This window comes from Crocodylus siamensis, chromosome 1 (genome assembly GCF_052110815.1).
Source record: "Crocodylus siamensis isolate JL-2025a chromosome 1, ASM5211081v1, whole genome shotgun sequence".
Taxonomy (NCBI): domain Eukaryota; kingdom Metazoa; phylum Chordata; order Crocodylia; family Crocodylidae; genus Crocodylus; species Crocodylus siamensis.
In genome coordinates this window covers 17,855,560-17,874,926 of record NC_143395.1, presented here as the reverse complement: position 1 = coordinate 17,874,926, position 19,367 = coordinate 17,855,560, and the positions used below count along the sequence as shown (strand labels likewise).

Sequence of the window (19,367 nt, the reverse complement as noted above, 5' to 3'; positions counted from 1 at the left end):
GGCCTGCCAAAACTCAATAAGTGGCCTTTGGCCCAAAATAATTTCCACCCCTGCTCTATAGTGTTGTTTTAGACCCAAGACAAATGGGAGCAAATTGCCAAATACTGTTAAAATGAATGTGAGTTAGCATGGTCTTATGGAAAAGGCCTGTTTGACAGGATCCAATTTCGTTTTTTAATATGATGAATGCAGTTGATAAATGTTACCACCACCCGCATTTTGCTGATTACACCTTAGAATTACACAGTATCAAAAAGCACTTGGTATGTGGTTTAAGAGCTGATTGACAGTCTCACTACGTACTTGTCAATAGGGACTCATAACCAACTGGGGATGTTTCTAGTGTAATTTCATAGCGCATGGTCCTTGGCCTTGAACTGTCCTTCAGTCCCCATCCATCTTCAGACATAAAATTACGGCAAAATTTGCAGGTGATAAATAAATACCAGGGCTGGCAATTAATCATGATTAATGTGTTAATCATTGTTCACATTATTTTTTTTAACATGTTACTTGCACGTGTGGTTTTGGAGCTCACACCCAGGCTCTGATCTGCCAGCAGTAGGGAGCAGAGCCCTGAGCCCACAGCAGCAGCCTGCCTCCACCCCGTGCACAAATCTGTAGGGGCACCTGCCCCCCATGAGCTCTGGGGGAGGTGCAGTGGTGGAAGTGCTCCCCTCATTGTGCCCCTGGATAAGCTGCAACTCCATTCCACAACCTACCCCAGTCCAGGGCCCCGTTCACCCCTGCCCCTGTCCCTGCCTCTCTCCCTGCCTCACTGTGGGGGCCTTGATCTGCCCCCCATCCCTCCTCTCCCCCACACTCCTTCCCCCAACACACTTTCCTGCTGGGCGGGGTGTGTGTATGCCTCATTCCCAAGCCACAGCACCCGAAGCCTCTCACTCCTGACCCACACTACCCCACATCACCCCACATCCTGCCAGGCCTATGCGGGAACCCCCTACCCTGGACTCCAAACCCAATACCCACACACACAACTCCCCCCACACCTTCACAAATTCCCCCCCCACACACACACACAGCCAAACCACACAAAGTACCTGCACAATTTTGCATAACTTTGAGTTTTTCTGCACATAATTTTGAGTTTTTAGCTGTGCTATTAAAGTCAATATTAATTGCAACTAATTTTTTTAATCATGGCACTAATTGTGATCAAATGTTTTGGTTGTTTGGTTGGTTCTAATAAATACTGTAGGAATGGTTAATAATGAGGAAGATGGGACAGTCCTGCAGTGTAGTCTAGATGCTTGGGCCCCTTTGGGTTATCCTGTGCTCCTTCAAACAAATGACATCTCTAAACCTCACTTACTGTGTCCCACAGTGCCTGTGAACTGTCCTGCACTGCTCTGCATGAAGTGCCTTCCAGCCTGGAAGCAGGGCACTTTCATGTCTGCGCATCACTGTGCCTAACTCTGCTGAGAGAGACAGCCAATTTCTCCACTTGCGGCGCTGCAGAAAGGTGGCTCCAGTACTTGCAGCTTGTGTTCACAACAGCGTAGCCTATTTCCACACAGCTCTGCCTGGCACAGCAAGGGATACAGATATGCCAAAAACATTATAATATAGCCAAATAGATAATATAGCCATTTGGGAGCAAAGAACATAAGGCATAACTATAGCATAGGGGACTGAACTCTAAAAATCAGTGCCCTGAAGGTGATTTAGGAAATATTGAGAATGAGCGAATCAGCATGAGCTCCTAGTGCAGTGCTATGAACTTTGGGTGCAAAGCGGGGAAATAGAAGTAGGGAAAGCAATTTTACATCTGTCTACAGCAGGGGTGCTCAACTTCTGGCCCATGGGGCTTCTCACAGATCAGGGAATTTGGCACCAGGGAAGTGGTAGCAATGTATGGCCACCCTTCCCCACTGGGAAATTCTCAAACCCCACCCCATGCTGGGTCAGGACCACCAGCCAGATCCAGTCTGAGGACAGCTTGGGCACTGTCTGTCAGGCCTGCTGGCCAAAAAGGTTGAACACCACTGGTCTATGGTATTGGTGAGATCAGTACTGAAATACTGCATCCAGGTCTGGGACCCACATTCTTACTACTGAGTTAGAAAACTTGAAGAGTTGGCAGGAAGTACTTCACAGAAATTATACAAGTGCTAGAGAAAATGTTTTATAGCAATATACTTCAAGCTCAATCTGTCTAGCTTATCAAAAAGAAGGTAGAAGGTGACTTTGTAATAAAGTATAAGCATTTTGACATGGATAAGGTACTGGGTAGTAAAAGACTCTAGTCTAGCAGAGAAATGGGTAACGCTAATCAATGGCTAGAAGCTGGAGCCACAGGTGTTCAATTTAGAAATCAGCACAGCTTGAACGGCGAGGGCAGTTTGAACAGTCTGCTGCGGAAAGCAGTGGATTTTTCATCTCTTGATAAGTCTGGAAGATATGTTAAAATGCATGCAAATAATTGACCTCAATAAGTAGTTAACTGAGTGAAAATTAAGGGCTTATAATATATGAGGTTGCATTATATGGTCACAGTGTATTCTGGGCATAAACACTGTGAATTGAGTACTTAATAGCGTATAAGGAGTGGTATTGCTCTGAAGCATTGGGTACATGGATCTGACTGAGAAAACAGAGGTGATCAAAAACAGTTTTAAACTTTGTTCTGCTGCTGTGGGACTGAGGGGATCCTGGAACAGATGTTATTCCCTGTAGTTGGAATAGAGATAGCCAAACTCAGCAAAAATGTAGTTTATGGAAAAGCTACCTGAGATTGTACATCTGGAGTGACTGAACTCCAGCAAGCAACTAGGTAGTAGAAAACATGCTCAGACGAGTAAGAGCTCTCTGGCATGTTAGCCATGAAAAGGAAAGGAATGAGTGGTTGTAGGATCACACCTTGAAAATCTGTGCCATGAGTCTTTGTTGTCCCAAAAGAGACCATGTGCTCATCATTAGCTCTTAACTGATTTTGTGGAGGGTTTCACAGATCGGTGGTACTCCGTGCGGGTAGATGTATACCATGAATGACCAGTTATCAATAAACAACTGAACACGATAGCTACCTCCATGCCAGCAGCTCCCTTCCTAAGCATACCACTAAATCCATCATCTACAGCCGAGCTCTATGTTTCATAGTTGGTAGGGTTGGAAGGGACCTGAGAAGATCATCAAGTCCGACTCCCTGTCATGGCAGGAAAGAGTGCTGGGGTCAAACGACCCCAGCAAGGTGATTGTCTAGCCTTGTCTTAAAGACCCCAGGGTAGGAGCCAGCACCACTTTCCTTGGAAGTTGATTCCAGACCCTAGCCGCCCTGACAGTGAAGTAGCGCCTCCTGATGTCTAGTCTGAATTTACCCTCGGCCAGTTTCTGACCATTATTTCTAGTACCTCCTGGTAGTGCTTGGGGGAACAGAGACTGCCCCAATGCCTGCTGGTCCCCTCTGGCTAGTTTGTAACAGGCCACTAGATCCCCCCTCAGCCTTCCTTGTGTAGGCTGAACAGGTTCAGGTCCCGTAGCCTCTCCTCGTAGGGCCTGCCCTGCTGTCCTCCAAGCATGCAAGTGGCCCTCCTCTGGACCCTCTCCATGTTGTCCACATCCCTCCTGAAGTGCGGCGCCCAGAACTGGATGCAGTACTCCAGCTGTGGCCTGACCAGTGCTGCATAGTGGGGGAGGATCACCTCCTTGGACCTGCTTGAGATGCATCTGTGGATGCATGACAAGGTGTGGTTGGCCTTCCTGACTGCATCCCCACACTGCCGGCCCATGTTCACCTTGGCATCAATGATGACTCCAGGATCCTTTACTGCCTCTGCACTGATGAGAAGGGAGTTCCCCAGCCTGTAGGTATGGTGCTGGTTCTTTCGTCCCAGGTGCAGCACCTTGCACTTGTCAGTGTTGAATCCCATTCTATTCTCATCCACCCACCCCTGTAACCTGTCTAGGTCTGACTACAGCCTATTCCTCCTTTCTAGTATGCCCACTTCTCCCCACATCTTAGTGTCACCCGTGAATTTGAACAGGGTGCTTTTTACCCCCTCGTCCAAGTCACTGATGAAGATGTTGAACAGTGCAGGCCGGAGGACCAAACCCTGGGGGACCTCACTGCCCACACCCCTCCAGGTCGAATAAGACCTGTCCACCACCACTCTCTGGGTGCGGCCCTCCAGCCAGTTGGCGACCCATTTGACTGTGTAGGTGTCAACACCACAGTCCCCCAGTTTCTTAATGAGAATGGGGTGAGAGACAGTGTCGAAGGCCTTCCAAAAGTCCAGAAAGACTATATCCACTGCTACCCCTGCATCTAAGGATTTGGTGACCTGGTCGTAGAAGGCCACCAGGTTGGTCTGACAGGACTTGCCTCTAATGAACCCGTGTTGGTTGCCCCTAAGCATAATCTTCCCTGCTGGCCCCTCATGGACATGCGCTAGGATAATTCTCTCAAACAGCTTCCCCAGGATTGAGGTAAGACTAACTGGCCTATAGTTCCCTGAGTCCTCCTTCCTCCCTTTTTTGAAGATGGGAAACCACGTTGGCCCTCTTCCAGTCCTTTGGCACCACACCAGAGCACCACAAGTGCTCGTAAAGCCGTGCCAGGGGTCCCGCAATGACCTCAGCTAATTCCCTCAGCACTCTGGGGTGGAGATTGTCCGGACCAGCTGATTTAAATGCATCCAGTCCCTCCAGAAGTTCCCTAACTAGATCCTCCCTAACCCTTGGCCTAAGTGCACCTCCCCTGGGGACTGAGGGAAGCCCAGTGGAGGGGCTGATCCAGTCCCTGCTCAGGAAAATGTTACATCCGCTTCAAATAAGAAACATGGATCTCTGTCTGATGCATTAATATGCTAATTTTGATGTAAACAAACAAACCTGTACAATATAATTTTAATTAGACTAACATCTTGTAACACTGTAATTCACCAGTTTTCCCAGGAACTTTTGCACTTCGTAAACCTGAATCTGATCACAATCCCTGTTAAGGGGAATTTGGTTTGTAAATTCACTTTCTACCTACATAACTTTCCTGCTCTCCTTATTGGTGGGGAAGCATAATGTCACAGACTGTGACTCTTCAGCAAAGTGAAAAATAGTAAGTGTGATACACCGATATTCTTTGGGCAAGAAGAGAAAAACAATGTCATTTACTACTTCCTTCAGTAATGCCGAAAACAGGTGAGAAAGTAATAGAAGATAATGAAAACAGACTGAATGGAGAATTTCTGCAGATTCTGGATCAAAAATGTAGAGGCTTGCATTATTAGGCTGAGGTGTATTCAGGTCTGCAGTTTTCCTGCCCAGTTCTGTGCTACTGCCCTGCAGATGACAGATGACAGTAAAATACAACCACTCTACCAGTTGCTAGAGATCATGGCTTGCCCTGGTGCTTTGTATGCTCCCCAATTCTCTCCTTCTCCCCCACAAGGGAGGGGGGTGCCATTCTGCCCAACCCCTCCCCCATACACAACTAGGGGTACAGCTTCTCTGCTGTAGGAAGGACTCCTGGTGTTGGGCATGGGGAGATGCACTCTGGTGCCCCCTCTAAGTGGGTGCCAGGGGCAGGTGCCCCATGATTGCCTCAGTGTTCTAGCCTGTAGCTGCACAAGCCTTAGCACGGGGTGGGCAAGCTCTGACCCGCGGGCCAGATCGGGCCTGCAGCAGACTCCATTTCCCAGCAGCCCCTGCCTGCATTGCTATGGCCAGTTTCCATGGTGACCTCAGCAGCAGCAGAGCCAGGGTTTCTATGGAGACTGGCCCCAGTAGCGCTGACAAGGTGCGAGGCTGGGCAGGGAGCTGCTCCACTGCCAGGGCTGGGATCTTCCAGCAGTGACAGCGTGGTCCAGAGCCAGCGTAGAGCTGGACTCCCTTGCCCGCAAGCCCTGGGCAGAGACATGCACGCAGTGAGTCACGGCTCTGCCCCAGGTCCGCACTACGCTGTCACCACCTCAAGGTCCCAGCCCTGGCTGCGGAGCAGTTCCCCGCCCTGCCGTGCGCGCTGCCGGTGCCGCTGGGGCTGGTCTCCGTGGAACCCCTGGCCCCATGCTTCGTGGCACTGCCGCTGCTGGGGTCTCCATGAAAACTGGCCGCAGCAATGCAGGCAAGGGCTGCTGGGAAATGGAGTCTGGCCAGCCCTGTCTTAGGATCTTAGTAAGTCCTACAAGGGAAAATTGCTGAAGGATGTGCAGTCACAGACCCCCCTGGATCAGGGATGTCAAGGGTTTCACCTGGAGCCCACAGGCTCCTGCCTAGCCTTGGCTTCCCCCCATCGCTCCTTTTGAGGCTGCTGGGGCTTTCAGGCTTCTTCTCCTTTCCCTGGTTTCTTTTGCCCCCTGCCCCTGGGTGCAGGGTGGCATGCTCTGTAGGAGCCCAGGGGGTGGGTGGTGGAAAGGGTATGTTTTCCAGAACTATTCCCAAGAATTCAACTCTTAATATTAGTTCTTTTTTTTTTTTAAATTCAACTCTCACTCCTTATAGTAATAGCAAATACTTACACTGTGGGGGCATTCAAAGGCTTCAATCAAGACTTCACACCATCAGCACAGCTGGATACTAAACAGCTCATAAGCCATATATTAAATTGTAGAATAATATTGAGGATGATACTTGAGCTGGAGAGATCACAGCTTGCCTTTCAGCTGGCAGGTTGTATCTGTGAGACTGGAAGATAGAAAATAACTCTCTGCATACAAAATAAGCAAATATTTTTGGGAGTTGCTTCAAAGAACCATGGAATGCTAAATCTCTTGTTGTTTAGTTACTTAGGGTGCCTGTAGACATGCTTGTTCACATTTTAATTAGAACACATCAGAGCAGAACACATCAATTAATCAAGTCTGCTCCATATTCTAATTAGAACACGCCAGCATGGCCTCACCGTCATGTATCATAAGCCCCTACATGTTTCTAAATGGTTACTGGGGTGGGGCTTTATCTAACCCTCATTGATTGAGCTTTAGATAAAGTGTCTGGCAGCCATTCTGAAATGTGCAGATGCTTAATATATGTTGCAGTGAGCTGTTTTAATTAGAGCAGCAGTAATTAATTAAAACACTCCCCCTCCTCCACTCCTCAGCATGTGTATTGTAGCCTCTTCAATGTAGAGCTGTACTTTAAGGATGATGTAGTTAAATGCTAGTAAAATGGTTTTGAAGAGAGTGAAATGGCTTGGTATAAATTAAAAGCAGTAAAGGTTTCTTGTTGAAAGCTTTATGGAAGTATTTCTGTAAAAGTTTAACGTATATAGCATCCAACATACCTTTAGGAAGGGCGGTATTATCTATTGCCGATAAACCATACTGTGAACCATGTAAATAAGCACATCTCAAAGTCTTTACTTTAACATTTCTGCATGCAGATCTGTAGCTTTTTTCTTTGACCCTCCCATGACTGTATTTGTATTTTATTTTGCAGTTTTTTCCATATGGTGATGCTTCAAAGTTTGCCCAACATGCTTTCAGAACCTTTGATAAGAATGGTGATGGAACCATTGACTTCAGAGAGTTCATTTGTGCCCTGTCCATCACCTCAAGAGGAAGTTTTGAACAGAAGCTAAACTGGGCCTTCAACATGTACGATTTAGATGGGGATGGTAAAATTACAAGAGTGGAGATGCTGGAGATCATAGAGGTAAGATAAATGTAATGCACAGTTACAAAAAATAACACTTTGAAAGGCACTTAGTACTTCGTAATGGAAACAAATAAGAGGGACAACCTGGTGGGCATTGCAGAAAAAGGTGTGCACAATGTACAACAGATGTAAAAATGCCCACGCGTACTAAACTTAATGCACATTAGTGCACGTGTAGATATGTCCAGTATTAGCTTGGATTCTCTAAACAAGTTATGCTAAAACATCCCATTGTCCAAAACAGGCTTATTATTCCAGTGTCAGTTAAATATGAGACGTTTCCATTATCCCTATTGATGTAGTAACGGTCCATCGTTTTGTGTCACATGTCTCAAAATGATACCAGCCAATTGAAAGAACTGTTTATAAACTGTATACGTGGTCTCTGAGTTCAACTCAATATATGTGAATATAACAGGACTTTAACAGAGATATACTGTTTTGTTCTGAAAAGTAGTGCAAGTATGAAAACATACCGCTCGGGAAACTGAGCAGTTAGTTGTTTAAATTGACTCAGCTGCCTATAAGGCTTTCAAACTAGTGCATAAAGTTGCAAGTATAAATACCTCCAACATACTAATTTGGCTTCTTTAAAGAAGTATGTACATTTAAAATGAGCTTACATTTTTACCAGAATGGAACATCTTTGGATCGTCTGTGTATTTATTAAATATATTGCTTCTTCCCAGGCCAACATGATCTTGTATCAGAAAAAGCTTATGTGTGGAGAAATATGACCTTAAAACCTTAATGAAATATTTTACATAAAAACTGATTTATGATCTGAATTGCTAGAAACTTCAGTTAAGAAGCATGCACGGTTTATTCAGAATAGAAATCACTAGAGCTACACTTACAGAATTAAACATAATTATTAATCCATTTGCATTTGAAAGTTTACTTATAAAGATGATATTTTTTATAGTAAAACAAAGATTTCAAGTTATTTTTTAAAGAAAGAATCTGTCCTGCTGTGCAGAATGCAGCACATTCATACGCTGTACATTTATTAAAGAATTAACTTCAATATTTAAATGTTACATTTGTAGTACTTGAGATTCTTTAAAAAAAATCAGAGGCAAATTATTAATCATCATCATAAATTAGAAAATTGTCTCTGCATATGATCACACCAGCCAGTCATGCATTAACTACTGTTTGATTTAATCCAAACTTTTTTTTTTTTTAATTTCCCTTTTGGTTTCTTTCCAAAGGCCATTTACAAAATGGTGGGCACTGTGATAATGATGAAGATGAATGAAGATGGTCTCACGCCAGAGCAACGAGTAGACAAGATTTTCAGCAAGATGGATAAGAACAAAGATGACCAGATCACACTGGATGAATTCAAAGAAGCTGCAAAGAGTGATCCTTCCATCGTATTACTCCTGCAGTGTGACATTCAGAAATGAGCTTGTGTCAAATGCATTAAAGACTGCACAGAAGTTTAAATGTTCCATTCAGTTTGCAGCTATTTCCACACACAAAAAATTGCTTGGACTACCTGTAAATGGACTTGCTTCTTGTGTTTGAAACACTTGTGTGCATGAGAATGTCATTTGCTAAAGAATTTTAAAAGTATATATTATAAAATAAACTGCCACAATGTGACGTGTGCAATGTCATTTCATAACAGCCCTATTCCTCTGAAGCCTGTGCAGCAGTACTGTGCTGCCGTGAATTATATTCTTTATTGTTCATGTTTTACTGCTGCTCGCTCTGTGTCTCCTAGACTGAGTAATGTTAGTGACACTGAATTCCCATGGTAATGTAACTGTTTATTATAAACCATGTCACCATTCTGCTGTAAAGTAGTACTGGACAGACAGAGGAGACAGTTCCTCAGTTCTTGAGTCTGATCCACACGTGCTTGTATTGTCAGTGAATATAAATGTACTTCATTTGCATGCCTTTTAGGTTTGCCTTAATTCTTACCTCATTTGCATCCCTTCGATCTGGAAAGAGCTATGTCAGAGGAATGCAGTATAAACAAACAAGCAAATCCTGCTAAAATGCTCCCTTAATTAAAAAGTATAAATATATATATATATGTTTAAAATATTGTTTATGGGAAGTTAAAGTTTTATTGGAAGTGTATTGATTTCTGCCTGAATTTTCAAAAGCTTCCAAAAAGGTTGAAATATATGTCCCAAAATAAATTTATAATATTTGACGTTTTTCCCCCCCCTAATTCTTACTTTCCATCTGTAGTGCAGTGGGAGTAACTAATGGGAATAAAAAGAAAGGCTCCGTCAGCTACTAGCATCGGCTGCTATAATATTTGAAAAATACACATAGTTCATTACAAAAAGCGAGTGCAACGTGGCGCCTGTTTTCGACATGATAGCACCAGCTTCCCTGTTATACAGCATCTGCTTACCTCTGAAGTCTTGAGCCCATACATACATCAGAGAAACAGCCAATAGAAAAGAGCTGCCTTAATTCTTCTGCACCTAGTGACATTTTAACATCTGGTCTCTAAAAATGGTGCAGTGGCAGCAAACTTTTTCAAAAAATAGTCTACATTGTATTTCAGAGACCTAAGGCCAGGACATCTCTAGAGCTGCACGGACACATGCAGCAGAATCCCTCTCACAACGCTAACCTCACCAGCTCTCTCCTGATGCCTGCTTTTAAAACCACTCCGCACTAAAGATCAGGTGTGCCAAAAAGGGACCTTGGTCCCAAGCATGTTAGCACCAGTAGCTCTAAGACAATAGTAGATCTCAGCACCTAATAGAGTCCTATTACACCCCATTGGATACTCAAAATGTTCAGATCAAGATGTTTCCTATGTAATGTAAAAATATGTAGAAGAAAACAGACGTGACCTGCCGATGGAGCGGGATGGTACTCGTTCCAGACTTAACTCCTCCTAAGGCGCGTACAGCCATCTTTTCCAAAGCTCCTTAAGTTAGGTCACAATTGAGAGAAATGTTGAAAGCCTCAAACTGAATTTCAGGCCAGTCAGAAAGCCACGCTCTTCTTTACTTAAATAGCTTTCCAAGCCAGCCTGTCAGTGCAAAACAAGGCATTCATTTGGTTAAACCCAGCCTCCCTCTCCTTTGATCTTGTTTTCTGTGCACATGCTCAGCTTCTCTCTTACTGCAGGACATTACGACTTCACTTTTACACCTGTTGTAAAAAACCTATGAGATGGTAGATTAGCAGCTCAATCATAAAATATTCTCAGTATATTGATGTGAGAAACAAGGATTTCTTTGAGTGATATCTTCTATTGGACCAACTGCATAGGTGGGGTGGAGTTACGTCACCTGAGATGAATGCCTTGCATTCAAAAGCTTACCTAACTCCATCCAAACTATGCAGTTGGTCCAATAAAAGATACCCCCCTAAGAAATCCTAGCTTCTCACATAATCCCTAGACCAGTACGGCTACATCATCACTCCACCACTACCATTGTATTGATAGAATTATGTAGAATTACAGGTTAAAAATACCGTCTTCCCAGATCACTACAACCATCGAGTTACCAAGCCTTGGGCTTCCTTTAAAGTGATGTAAACGGTGACAAAGCATGGGAAAATAAATGCACACATTTTAGCCAGGTGCTTACCAGTTAGGAGGAAGAGGGTGACACTCAAGCTTTCTAATTGGTTATATTTTAAAGAAACTAGACAGTTACATTCACGGGTAAATCATGCCTTAAACATGCTGTGTTTTTAGATGTCAAAAAAGCAGCTAAGCTCAAATGCTGGAGTCACAAAAACATCTCCAAAGTCAACACTGAAGGGACAGGTATTGGTTTCACATGTCTGGAACACATGAGGAAAAGAGAATCTTCCTAAAGGAATAAAATTCAAGCAAGATGAACCATCTCATCACACCTACAGGCACGACCTTACCGTGAGTTTCCACTTTCTAGAACAAATAGCCAGAAGTGGAAATTACAACTGCAGCTTTGCACCAAAATTTCCACAGAGACACCAGGGTTAATACTCACTGCATTTCACACCCACACATACATTTTATTGTACTGGACTACTTTATTTTTAAGCTACAACCAGTGGGAATTAGGCAGCCGAGTCTCTTTTGGGCATGGATCTGATTTAATTCTGGATTGCATACTGGATGCCTTATTGATTTTATGTTCCTCTCCCTCTTGATTACTGCAGTTTATATCCTGCCAGGAAAGGCCTGAGAATTTTTTCCTCATGGGAACAGATGTCAGTCTTAATAAACTTACCATATAGACTGCAATTCTGCAGTCTGCCCAGGGATCCACAACACCCTCCCACCAAAAAAGCAGCTCAGCTCTAATGTGGGAGTCACAAAAGACCCTAATTTATAAAAAGAAAAAACAGCATGAGGCACGTTAGGCAGTTGGGCCTTCTCGTTCCAGCAAAAAGCACACCAAGAACCCGCTTGGTTTCTTTCCTGCTTTGCAAGTGTCTACACATACAGTTAAATGCTAAAGCAGGGGTGTCACAAACCTGGCCCACAGAGCCCCCTCATTTGGCTCCCGGTGCTACCTGTGGGTCTTGGAGCTGACCCACAGGCACCATGCAGCGCCTGCCACACATGACGTCTGCTCCACACCAGATTGAGTGCACACGTGGAGTAGGATGCGTGCTGGATCCAGCATGGAGCAGAGTGGTGCTGAGGGAGGTGCCGTATGCAGCGCGGTCCTGGGGTGGTCCTGGCGTCCGCTTCAGGACACTTGCTGAATCCAGCATGTCGGGCCAGCCTACGGGCAGGATCCAGGCTGCGGACTGGCTCCATGCCAGTTATCTGGTCAGCATGATCTGAAAATCTTCAGAGCGCCATTCAGTCCAATTTCCTAAGCCCGTGAAGGCCAACCTTTCTGGCAGATGTGCACAAGTTAAACTCTGCGCCCATCCCAAGTGCCACTCGGTTCCCTTCCCCGGCCTCATCTGTTGCTTGCTCTCTGCCCTGACTACTGCTGCGGTCCCTGTGCTGAGCCACAGAAGGTGCCCCGTGTGATGCATGTGCTGCAGGTTTGTGTTTGCAGAAGCATGAGGGATTTAAGGTCACAAAAGTCAGTCAGATAGGGAGTAGCTAAGGAAAATGTGACCTTTAAACTATCCTTTATTGTTGTTTTTTTTAATTGAAAAAGAAGTTACTTACTAGTACCTGGAAGTATTAAAGAAGTCCTGCCATATTTGCATTCTAGCTATATATGCGCACACGGTGAGTACCAACAACTTTTACGTAGCAACATCACACCTATTGCTACCCTATCAAAGTGGTAAAAGGAAGTACCCACACTTTGTTCCTCAGTTTCCTTTCAACCAGTTACACATTGTATCTGATGTAAAGGAAAAGTAGAAAAAGGACAGAATGCTAACGTACATATGGACACGACACAGAAACTGCCTTAGAAAATCACATATGCATTTGTCAAGTCCAGGAGTAGAGAGACATAGTTAGCCATGTTAGTCTTAAATAGAAGAAGAAAGGGTAGATATGCACCTTAATAGACAAACCAAAGAGTGTGTGTGTGTGTGTGTACACACACGATACATATACCTGTTATAAGCTTATATATAAGAAAGAGAGAGTACAAGCTTTAGTGAGCAGTATTTCACTTCCAGATGCCGAGTGAGCTACAGCTCACAAAAGCTTGTGGTACAAACACACACACACACACACCGACCCACCCTACTTTGGTTAGTCCAAGTTGCAGATCTACCCTGCCTTCAATTTGTCAAGTCCCCCATGGAGGCACACCATATGGAGCACTGCCAAATTAGGGCCATCTCTGTGATATGGACTCATTGTAACAGAGCTCAGATCAGTGCTGTCATCTCCCTCTGCCATCCCATACCAGTTTAATGCAGCCTGATGTCCAGCTTGAGGTTGAGCAGATCTCTCTGGACCTTTAGATTTCCCAGCTAGAGACAAAAAAAAAATAAAAAAAATAGCCTCTTCAAAAGTCTGAATGGCTTTGTACTGTCCAGAGAGCAGGCTTAGGAAGAGCACTGGAGCAAGTAAATGTGTTGACTCGGGTGGATTTCAGTGACTAGAAAAAGTCCTAGGTTGGGCCCTTAAAATCACACTATCTGAACAGAAGTTCGTATATAGAAAATCACCACCGAGGCTTGGATCTGTCTCCTCTCCCTCCCCAATGTAATCGTCACCAGAAATACTGTTTCCATAGACAGGTAGAGCAAAGAGTATGCTGTCATAGGCTCAGTGGCCCCATGAGAGGTCCCACTGTGGCAAGAGGATCCCTCATGTGGGAATATACTTTCAGCCAAACACTTGAGGAATCTGAGGGCTGCTGGGTAAGAAAATACTTTTTAGCCCATCGATTCACAAATAATGAATTAAAGATAGCTGCCAAGTGCACCTTACCTGCACTGATAAAGAAATCGATGCACTTGAACTTCTGGAGATGGTGCAGGATGACTGAGATAGAAGGCTGATTGGCTCTAGTGTCCCTTATCCAAAATCAATTAGAAAATCTGGTTCTCTCTGCCAGGCAGGCATGTCTCTAATGAAGGACAGTCTGCTCTAGCTACGAACCATCCAGCTGCCATGCTGCAAAGGTAAAAGGAGTGTAGGCCTGGCTGAAGCATCCTTCCTTTGTCTAGGGAAGCAGGTTCAGGACCAGAAGTGGAGTCCTGGGGTCCCTCCCGGGTATCAACAGGAAGTCCTGGTACCAGGAGCCTGAGTCACTTGGCTAAGTTCTGCATCACCTTGAGGCAGGGACTGGAGGCCTGGGCATGGAGCACACAGGAAACTTTCCAACCAAGGCGGCAGAAATAAATCTGACAGGTAGGCAGATGCAATTTCTTCATCGCCCTCAAAGCAAAAGGACACACACTTCTTGTCCCAGTCTGCAAAGGGAACTTGATGACCAAGTCCTTGACCCTGGCCTTGGTTATTTCCATCCCAAAATCATACCAAGCAAGAAGCACTTAATCAACAACAGGACTGTTTGATTGGTGACACACAAGGGGTTAGTGCGACCCAGAGACTCCTGCCCAGCCACCGCTCCCTACATGGTTTCTGATGCAATTGCAGCAGGGCTCTGCCCTCCCTGGCTTGCATGTCCTGCCCCCACTCCTGGGCACAGGGCAGAGTAACGGGATGGGGTGAGGGTGCATGTGTTGCACACACAGCAGGGGATGGAGCTGGGCTGCCTGTGCTGCCACATAGCGCAGGGGAGTTGTGGTAGCTGCACTGCATACAGCAAGGGAAAGAGCTGGACTATGCACACTGGACACACAGCAAAGAGCAGGGTTGCCTGCAGACCCAGACACAGGCATGGGCAAACCAGGGGGCTGCCTGGGGCCCGGACAGGAAGAGGGCCCAAAAATGGGGGGGGAGGGAAATTACAATTGCAAAAAAAAAAATTGTATATTGTACATATATGGGACTGGCAATGTTATCAACTGAGAACAAACTATTTAAAGACATTGATACCACAGATGCAATAAAGACTTTTGCAACAAAAAAAATCATTATCTCCAGAGAAGGGGGTGCCTGATACTAAAAGTTCACCTGGGGCCGCCACGAGTCTAGGTATAGCATCAACTGCATGCTGTCTAAGTGATGGGAAAACCTGACTGCCTACATGGCATCAGCTTGTGGCTCCTGGCCCTGGAGATGTTGGACAGCCCTGATTTACAATATGGGAATATCATAGGGTTGGGATAGGAACGTGTTTGTAGTAGGTTTACCTTTTTGGAGCTTGGGTTGTGTCCCAGGATCAAGGGTCTGCTGTTTGCTTGGTTGAACCATCAATCCGGAGGCAGCACAAGCGAAGCAATGTCCCACCCTTTTCCAAAAGGAGGAGGCAAGGAGCAGCTGGACCTGAATCAGAACTGTGCCAAGCAGGTCGGGAGAAGTTTGGGGGTGGAGCCCCTGAAGAGCATAAAAGGGGAGCGTGTTCGGCATGCTGGAGAGATGACGAGGAGAGAGGAGCTCCAGAGATGGCCGTTCTCGGGACCCTGCTTGAGCTTCAGTGGTGCATGAATTGGCACAGGGGGATCGGGCTTTAGGAGCTGCTCGAGGAGGCTTGACAAGCGGCTGGGCAGTTGGTATGCAGGGCAGAACACAGAGAGCTGGCTCTGGGAGCAGCTCAAGGCAGTTAGGGCCCCACATGGTGTGTGGACTGGCACACGGAGAATCTGCCCTGGGAGGGCCTCACCCAACGCGTGGGTCGGTGCACAGAGGACCTGCCTGGGAGCAGCTCACAGCTGCTCAGGTTAGCTCCGGCCCTAGGCCAAGTGATTGGAGTCCCACAGCGCAGCTCCACCTTTAACTAAGAGCCCCGGTGCCCAGAGGAGGGCCCAGGAAAGGGGAGAACCCCTGGTGTGAGGCTCTGGTTCCCTGGTCTGTAAGGGTTCGGCTCCCGTGAGACAGAGCGCCCTAGGCTGCCCAGTGCGGGACACCAGGCCATCGAGGAGAGCCAAAGGCACCGCTGGAGGGAGGCTCTTGCGGGATCGGCCTCCAAGGGATGAGCCTTGGCTACTTCAGAGAGGAAGCATGACTTGCTGGGGAAGCGGGTCTCGCAGGAGAGGTGGAAACAGGAGAGGAGGGTCCGCCACCTCCACCCTCCATTGCAGGAGGGGTGTGTGCACATCCCAGGGCCATAAAGGGGAGGGGCTTCAAGGAAACCCCTTGGGGAGGTACTGAGTGCACTCCCTATTTTGGGTGATTGTTGCTGTGTTTAGGTCTATATAGCTATGGGTATTTTTTAAGGAAGTTTATATGATCAGTTAGGCTCCAGAGCGGTGAGAGACGCGCGGGTGAAGCCTGCTGCGCCCCCGCTCCCCCAAAGCCCCCCAGACACCCCCTCAGCAGCCGCCAAGCCCCCGGCTGACCCCCAGCACAGCTGGAGGTAAGCAGGCTCGTGGTGGGAAGGGGTTAACTCCTCGCTCCCTGGGAGGAGGCCGCTGCCTGGTGCCCAGCTGGGTCAAGTCCCCGCCCAGGCCCCTACTTGGCCCAGCCCCCCAGGGAGTGACAAGAGAGGGAGAGGGGTACTCACCAGTCCCCCTCCTGTAGGGCAAGGCCCCCCAAATCCCGGGCAGGGCCCCCCTGGCCTGAGAAACCAGCGTTCCCCGATGGCAGGCCCACTGCGCATGCACGCAGTTTAAAAGGGCCCGCCAAACAGGGGAAAGAAAAAGGAAAAAAAAAAAGCTCAGTTAGGCTCCAGAGCGGTGAGAGACGCGCAGGTGAAGCCCACTGCACCCCTGCTCCCCTGAAGCCCCCCAGACACCCCCTCAGCAGCCGCAGAGCCCCCTGCCGACCCCCAGCACAGCCGGAGGTGAGCGGGCTCGTGGTGGGAAGGGGTTAACTCCTCGCTCCCTGGGAGGAGGCCGCTGCCTGGTCCCAGGCCAGGTCAAGCCCCCGCCCAGGACCCTACTTGGCCAAGCCCCCCAGGGAGCCCCGCCACCGGAGCCGCACGAACAGGCTGTGTAAACAGGCGCTCGAGTTAGCGCGGAGCTCGTGCAGGACAGGGCGCGGGAGGACACGAGACCCTGCCTGTGACCCCCCCAGAGTAGTCAGCCCCAGCCGTAGCCAGCCTACCAGAGGCATGACACGCATGGGCACGCGCCGCACCCCAAGGGTCCCCTCGGGCTCTGCGGCCCCCCCATCGGGCACTTCAGAGACGGCCACCCAGACGGAGCCCATGGTCCCGGGCTCCACGCAGACGGAGCCCCTGGCTCTCGGCTGCGGGGGCTGCCTGTCCCTTTTTCAGGCTCTGGGCCCGGGAGCATGGCCACCTCCCCTTGCAGGGTCTGCTCCCAACTGGGGTCTCTGGCGCGCCAGCTGGAGGAGCCCCAGGCCACAGTCCGGCCACAGTCCAGAGACTGCGTGCCATCAGGGACTGCGAGCAGGAGATAGACTCCTACTGCCAGGCCCTTCTCCCCTGGGAGCTGCAGGGTAGAGCACCGTCTCCCTCCATGACTAAAAACCCCTTTCCCCTGTTGACATTACAAACAAACAAAAAACAAAACAAAACAAAACGAGAACCTCTCACTACAGCATATAACAACCCCGCTCCCCAAGTCCAATAAGTCTTGTGTAACACACCTCCACATGATCACACTTTACCACTGTATGTACGAAAAATACAAGATGCATTTCCCATATATGCAGTGGATCACAATTAACTTGTTTACTAAAAATATGTATGTAGTTTTACATATTTGTACGTTACTCAGCAAATCACATTTAAAAATATACGTTCAATATATTTTGAAATTATTCCCATATTGTTAAGTGTACCTCAGGGTTTTGTATTGCTGGCCACTACAATAATAAGTGTATCCCTCTGTTTAGATTAGCAAAAGAAGACGCCATGTGATACGATGGAGCCTTCTGCTCCTTGCATTCCCATATATTGAGGAAGATTTGCTTTGGGAGAAGCTTTGGAAGGATTCTCCCTTTTGTTTAGTTTTAATACATATACATGGGTCTAGATCTACCTGTGCAGGCATATTATATACATGCTTTGTTTAACCAAAATTAAAGAACTACCTTTGTCAAGGAAACTTTTCTAGTCATTATAGTGCTGCCTGAAGACTCAAATCACACTTACACAAAGGAAAAAAAAAACTTGGGAGAAGCTAGGGGTTAGTTTTTCCATGGTCAAAGAACTGCAAATAAATTCTGCATTCTAAGCTGAGGAATATGAAGTGAAAATTATTAATTCTGTCTACACTTATTAACGCTTGTTCCACTAGAAAATGAAATGGGCAGATTGATTGTAGTTAACAGTTTGTAGAATGGTGGTTAGTAGTGTTAGTCTGAAGTCAGGCAGGATGTAAGGCAAGGTGGCACCACTGGGTACTTTTACATGTGCTCTGAAGTTGTGGGGGACGGTGCTTTAATCAGAGCACTAACAGTAAGTATTATTAAAGGAAGATGTTTTTAGAACTTCATAACCCATTTTCATTTATCACTAAGTCAGTTCTTAAGATACCAGTTTCTTTGTGTATCCAAGGTAAGATACCAAAAATATTCCCACTGCTCAAGATGTAAACAAATATTAATGTAATCAAATAATAAATGATGCCCAACAGCACAATAATCCTACCCTTGATAAAATGAAGAGCATGCATTACGTTACATTTTATAACCTTGAATACAATTTAAAAATATAATCCTACTGTGTAGAATTTTAAGTTGTAAACGCTTCATTTTTATGGTATATATTGAACACATTATTACTCGTATCATTTTTGTAAAAAGTTTATTAAAATTATCTTCGGCCAGTTATAAAAAAAATAAAGAACCCCCTGAAATACATTCTGCTTTAAACTCCAGTAGCTGGCAATAAAAAAGTGAGTCGAAAGAAAATTTGTGTTACTAGTTGTCAAGTCCAAGTTTTATTCAAATTATACGCTCTGCTTATGTTTTTGGCTTGTCCAAACACATACTATTGCCCTAGAAAATATAAAGGAACCTTTTCCTTTGCTAGGCATAGCCTCCAATTAATTTTTCTTTTAACCAGCAATAAGTAAGTAACCTTACAGACATAATTATACAGTTATACTGTACAAAACTGTGGTCATTTGGGATAATATATTAAGGTATAAAGATATGTATCAGGTTTAATCATCTTCCTGCTCTTGGCGTCTATTTTGGAAATTGTGTTGTCTGCCCTCTTTCAGGATCTTGCATTCGGAGGATTCTAATAAGGCGACTTGTTGGTAGAGAACTAGAAAAAAACAGACACATAATTTAAACTGATGCTTCCTCATGAACAACTCTCAGTGCTGCCAGATTGACTCTCCATTAAATATTTATCTTGTTATAA

At 46.1% G+C, this 19,367-nt stretch overlaps 2 protein-coding genes across 3 annotated transcripts in view; one reads left to right on the top strand and one right to left on the bottom strand.

Moving 5' to 3' along the window:
• Positions 1 to 9,789, top strand: part of VSNL1 (visinin like 1) — a 159,282-nt gene extending 149,493 nt beyond the window's left edge. Inside the window, exons 3-4 of one of the 2 annotated variants that reach the window (XM_090031832.1) lie at positions 7,390 to 7,605; positions 8,823 to 9,789. In XM_090031832.1, coding sequence (XP_089887958.1) covers positions 7,390 to 7,605; positions 8,823 to 9,020 — 414 coding nt within the window. In that variant the 3' untranslated portion in view covers positions 9,021 to 9,789. The remainder of the gene's footprint in view (positions 1 to 7,389; positions 7,606 to 8,822) is intronic. The other variant, XM_090031831.1, reaches the window with a different exon arrangement.
• An 8,994-nt stretch (positions 9,790 to 18,783) lies between these two features.
• Positions 18,784 to 19,367, bottom strand: part of SMC6 (structural maintenance of chromosomes 6) — an 81,856-nt gene continuing 81,272 nt past the window's right edge. The window contains 2 exon segments of the mRNA XM_090031830.1: positions 18,784 to 19,201; positions 19,203 to 19,268. Of these exon segments, the coding sequence (XP_089887956.1) occupies positions 19,162 to 19,201; positions 19,203 to 19,268 (106 nt within the window). The 3' untranslated portion in view covers positions 18,784 to 19,161.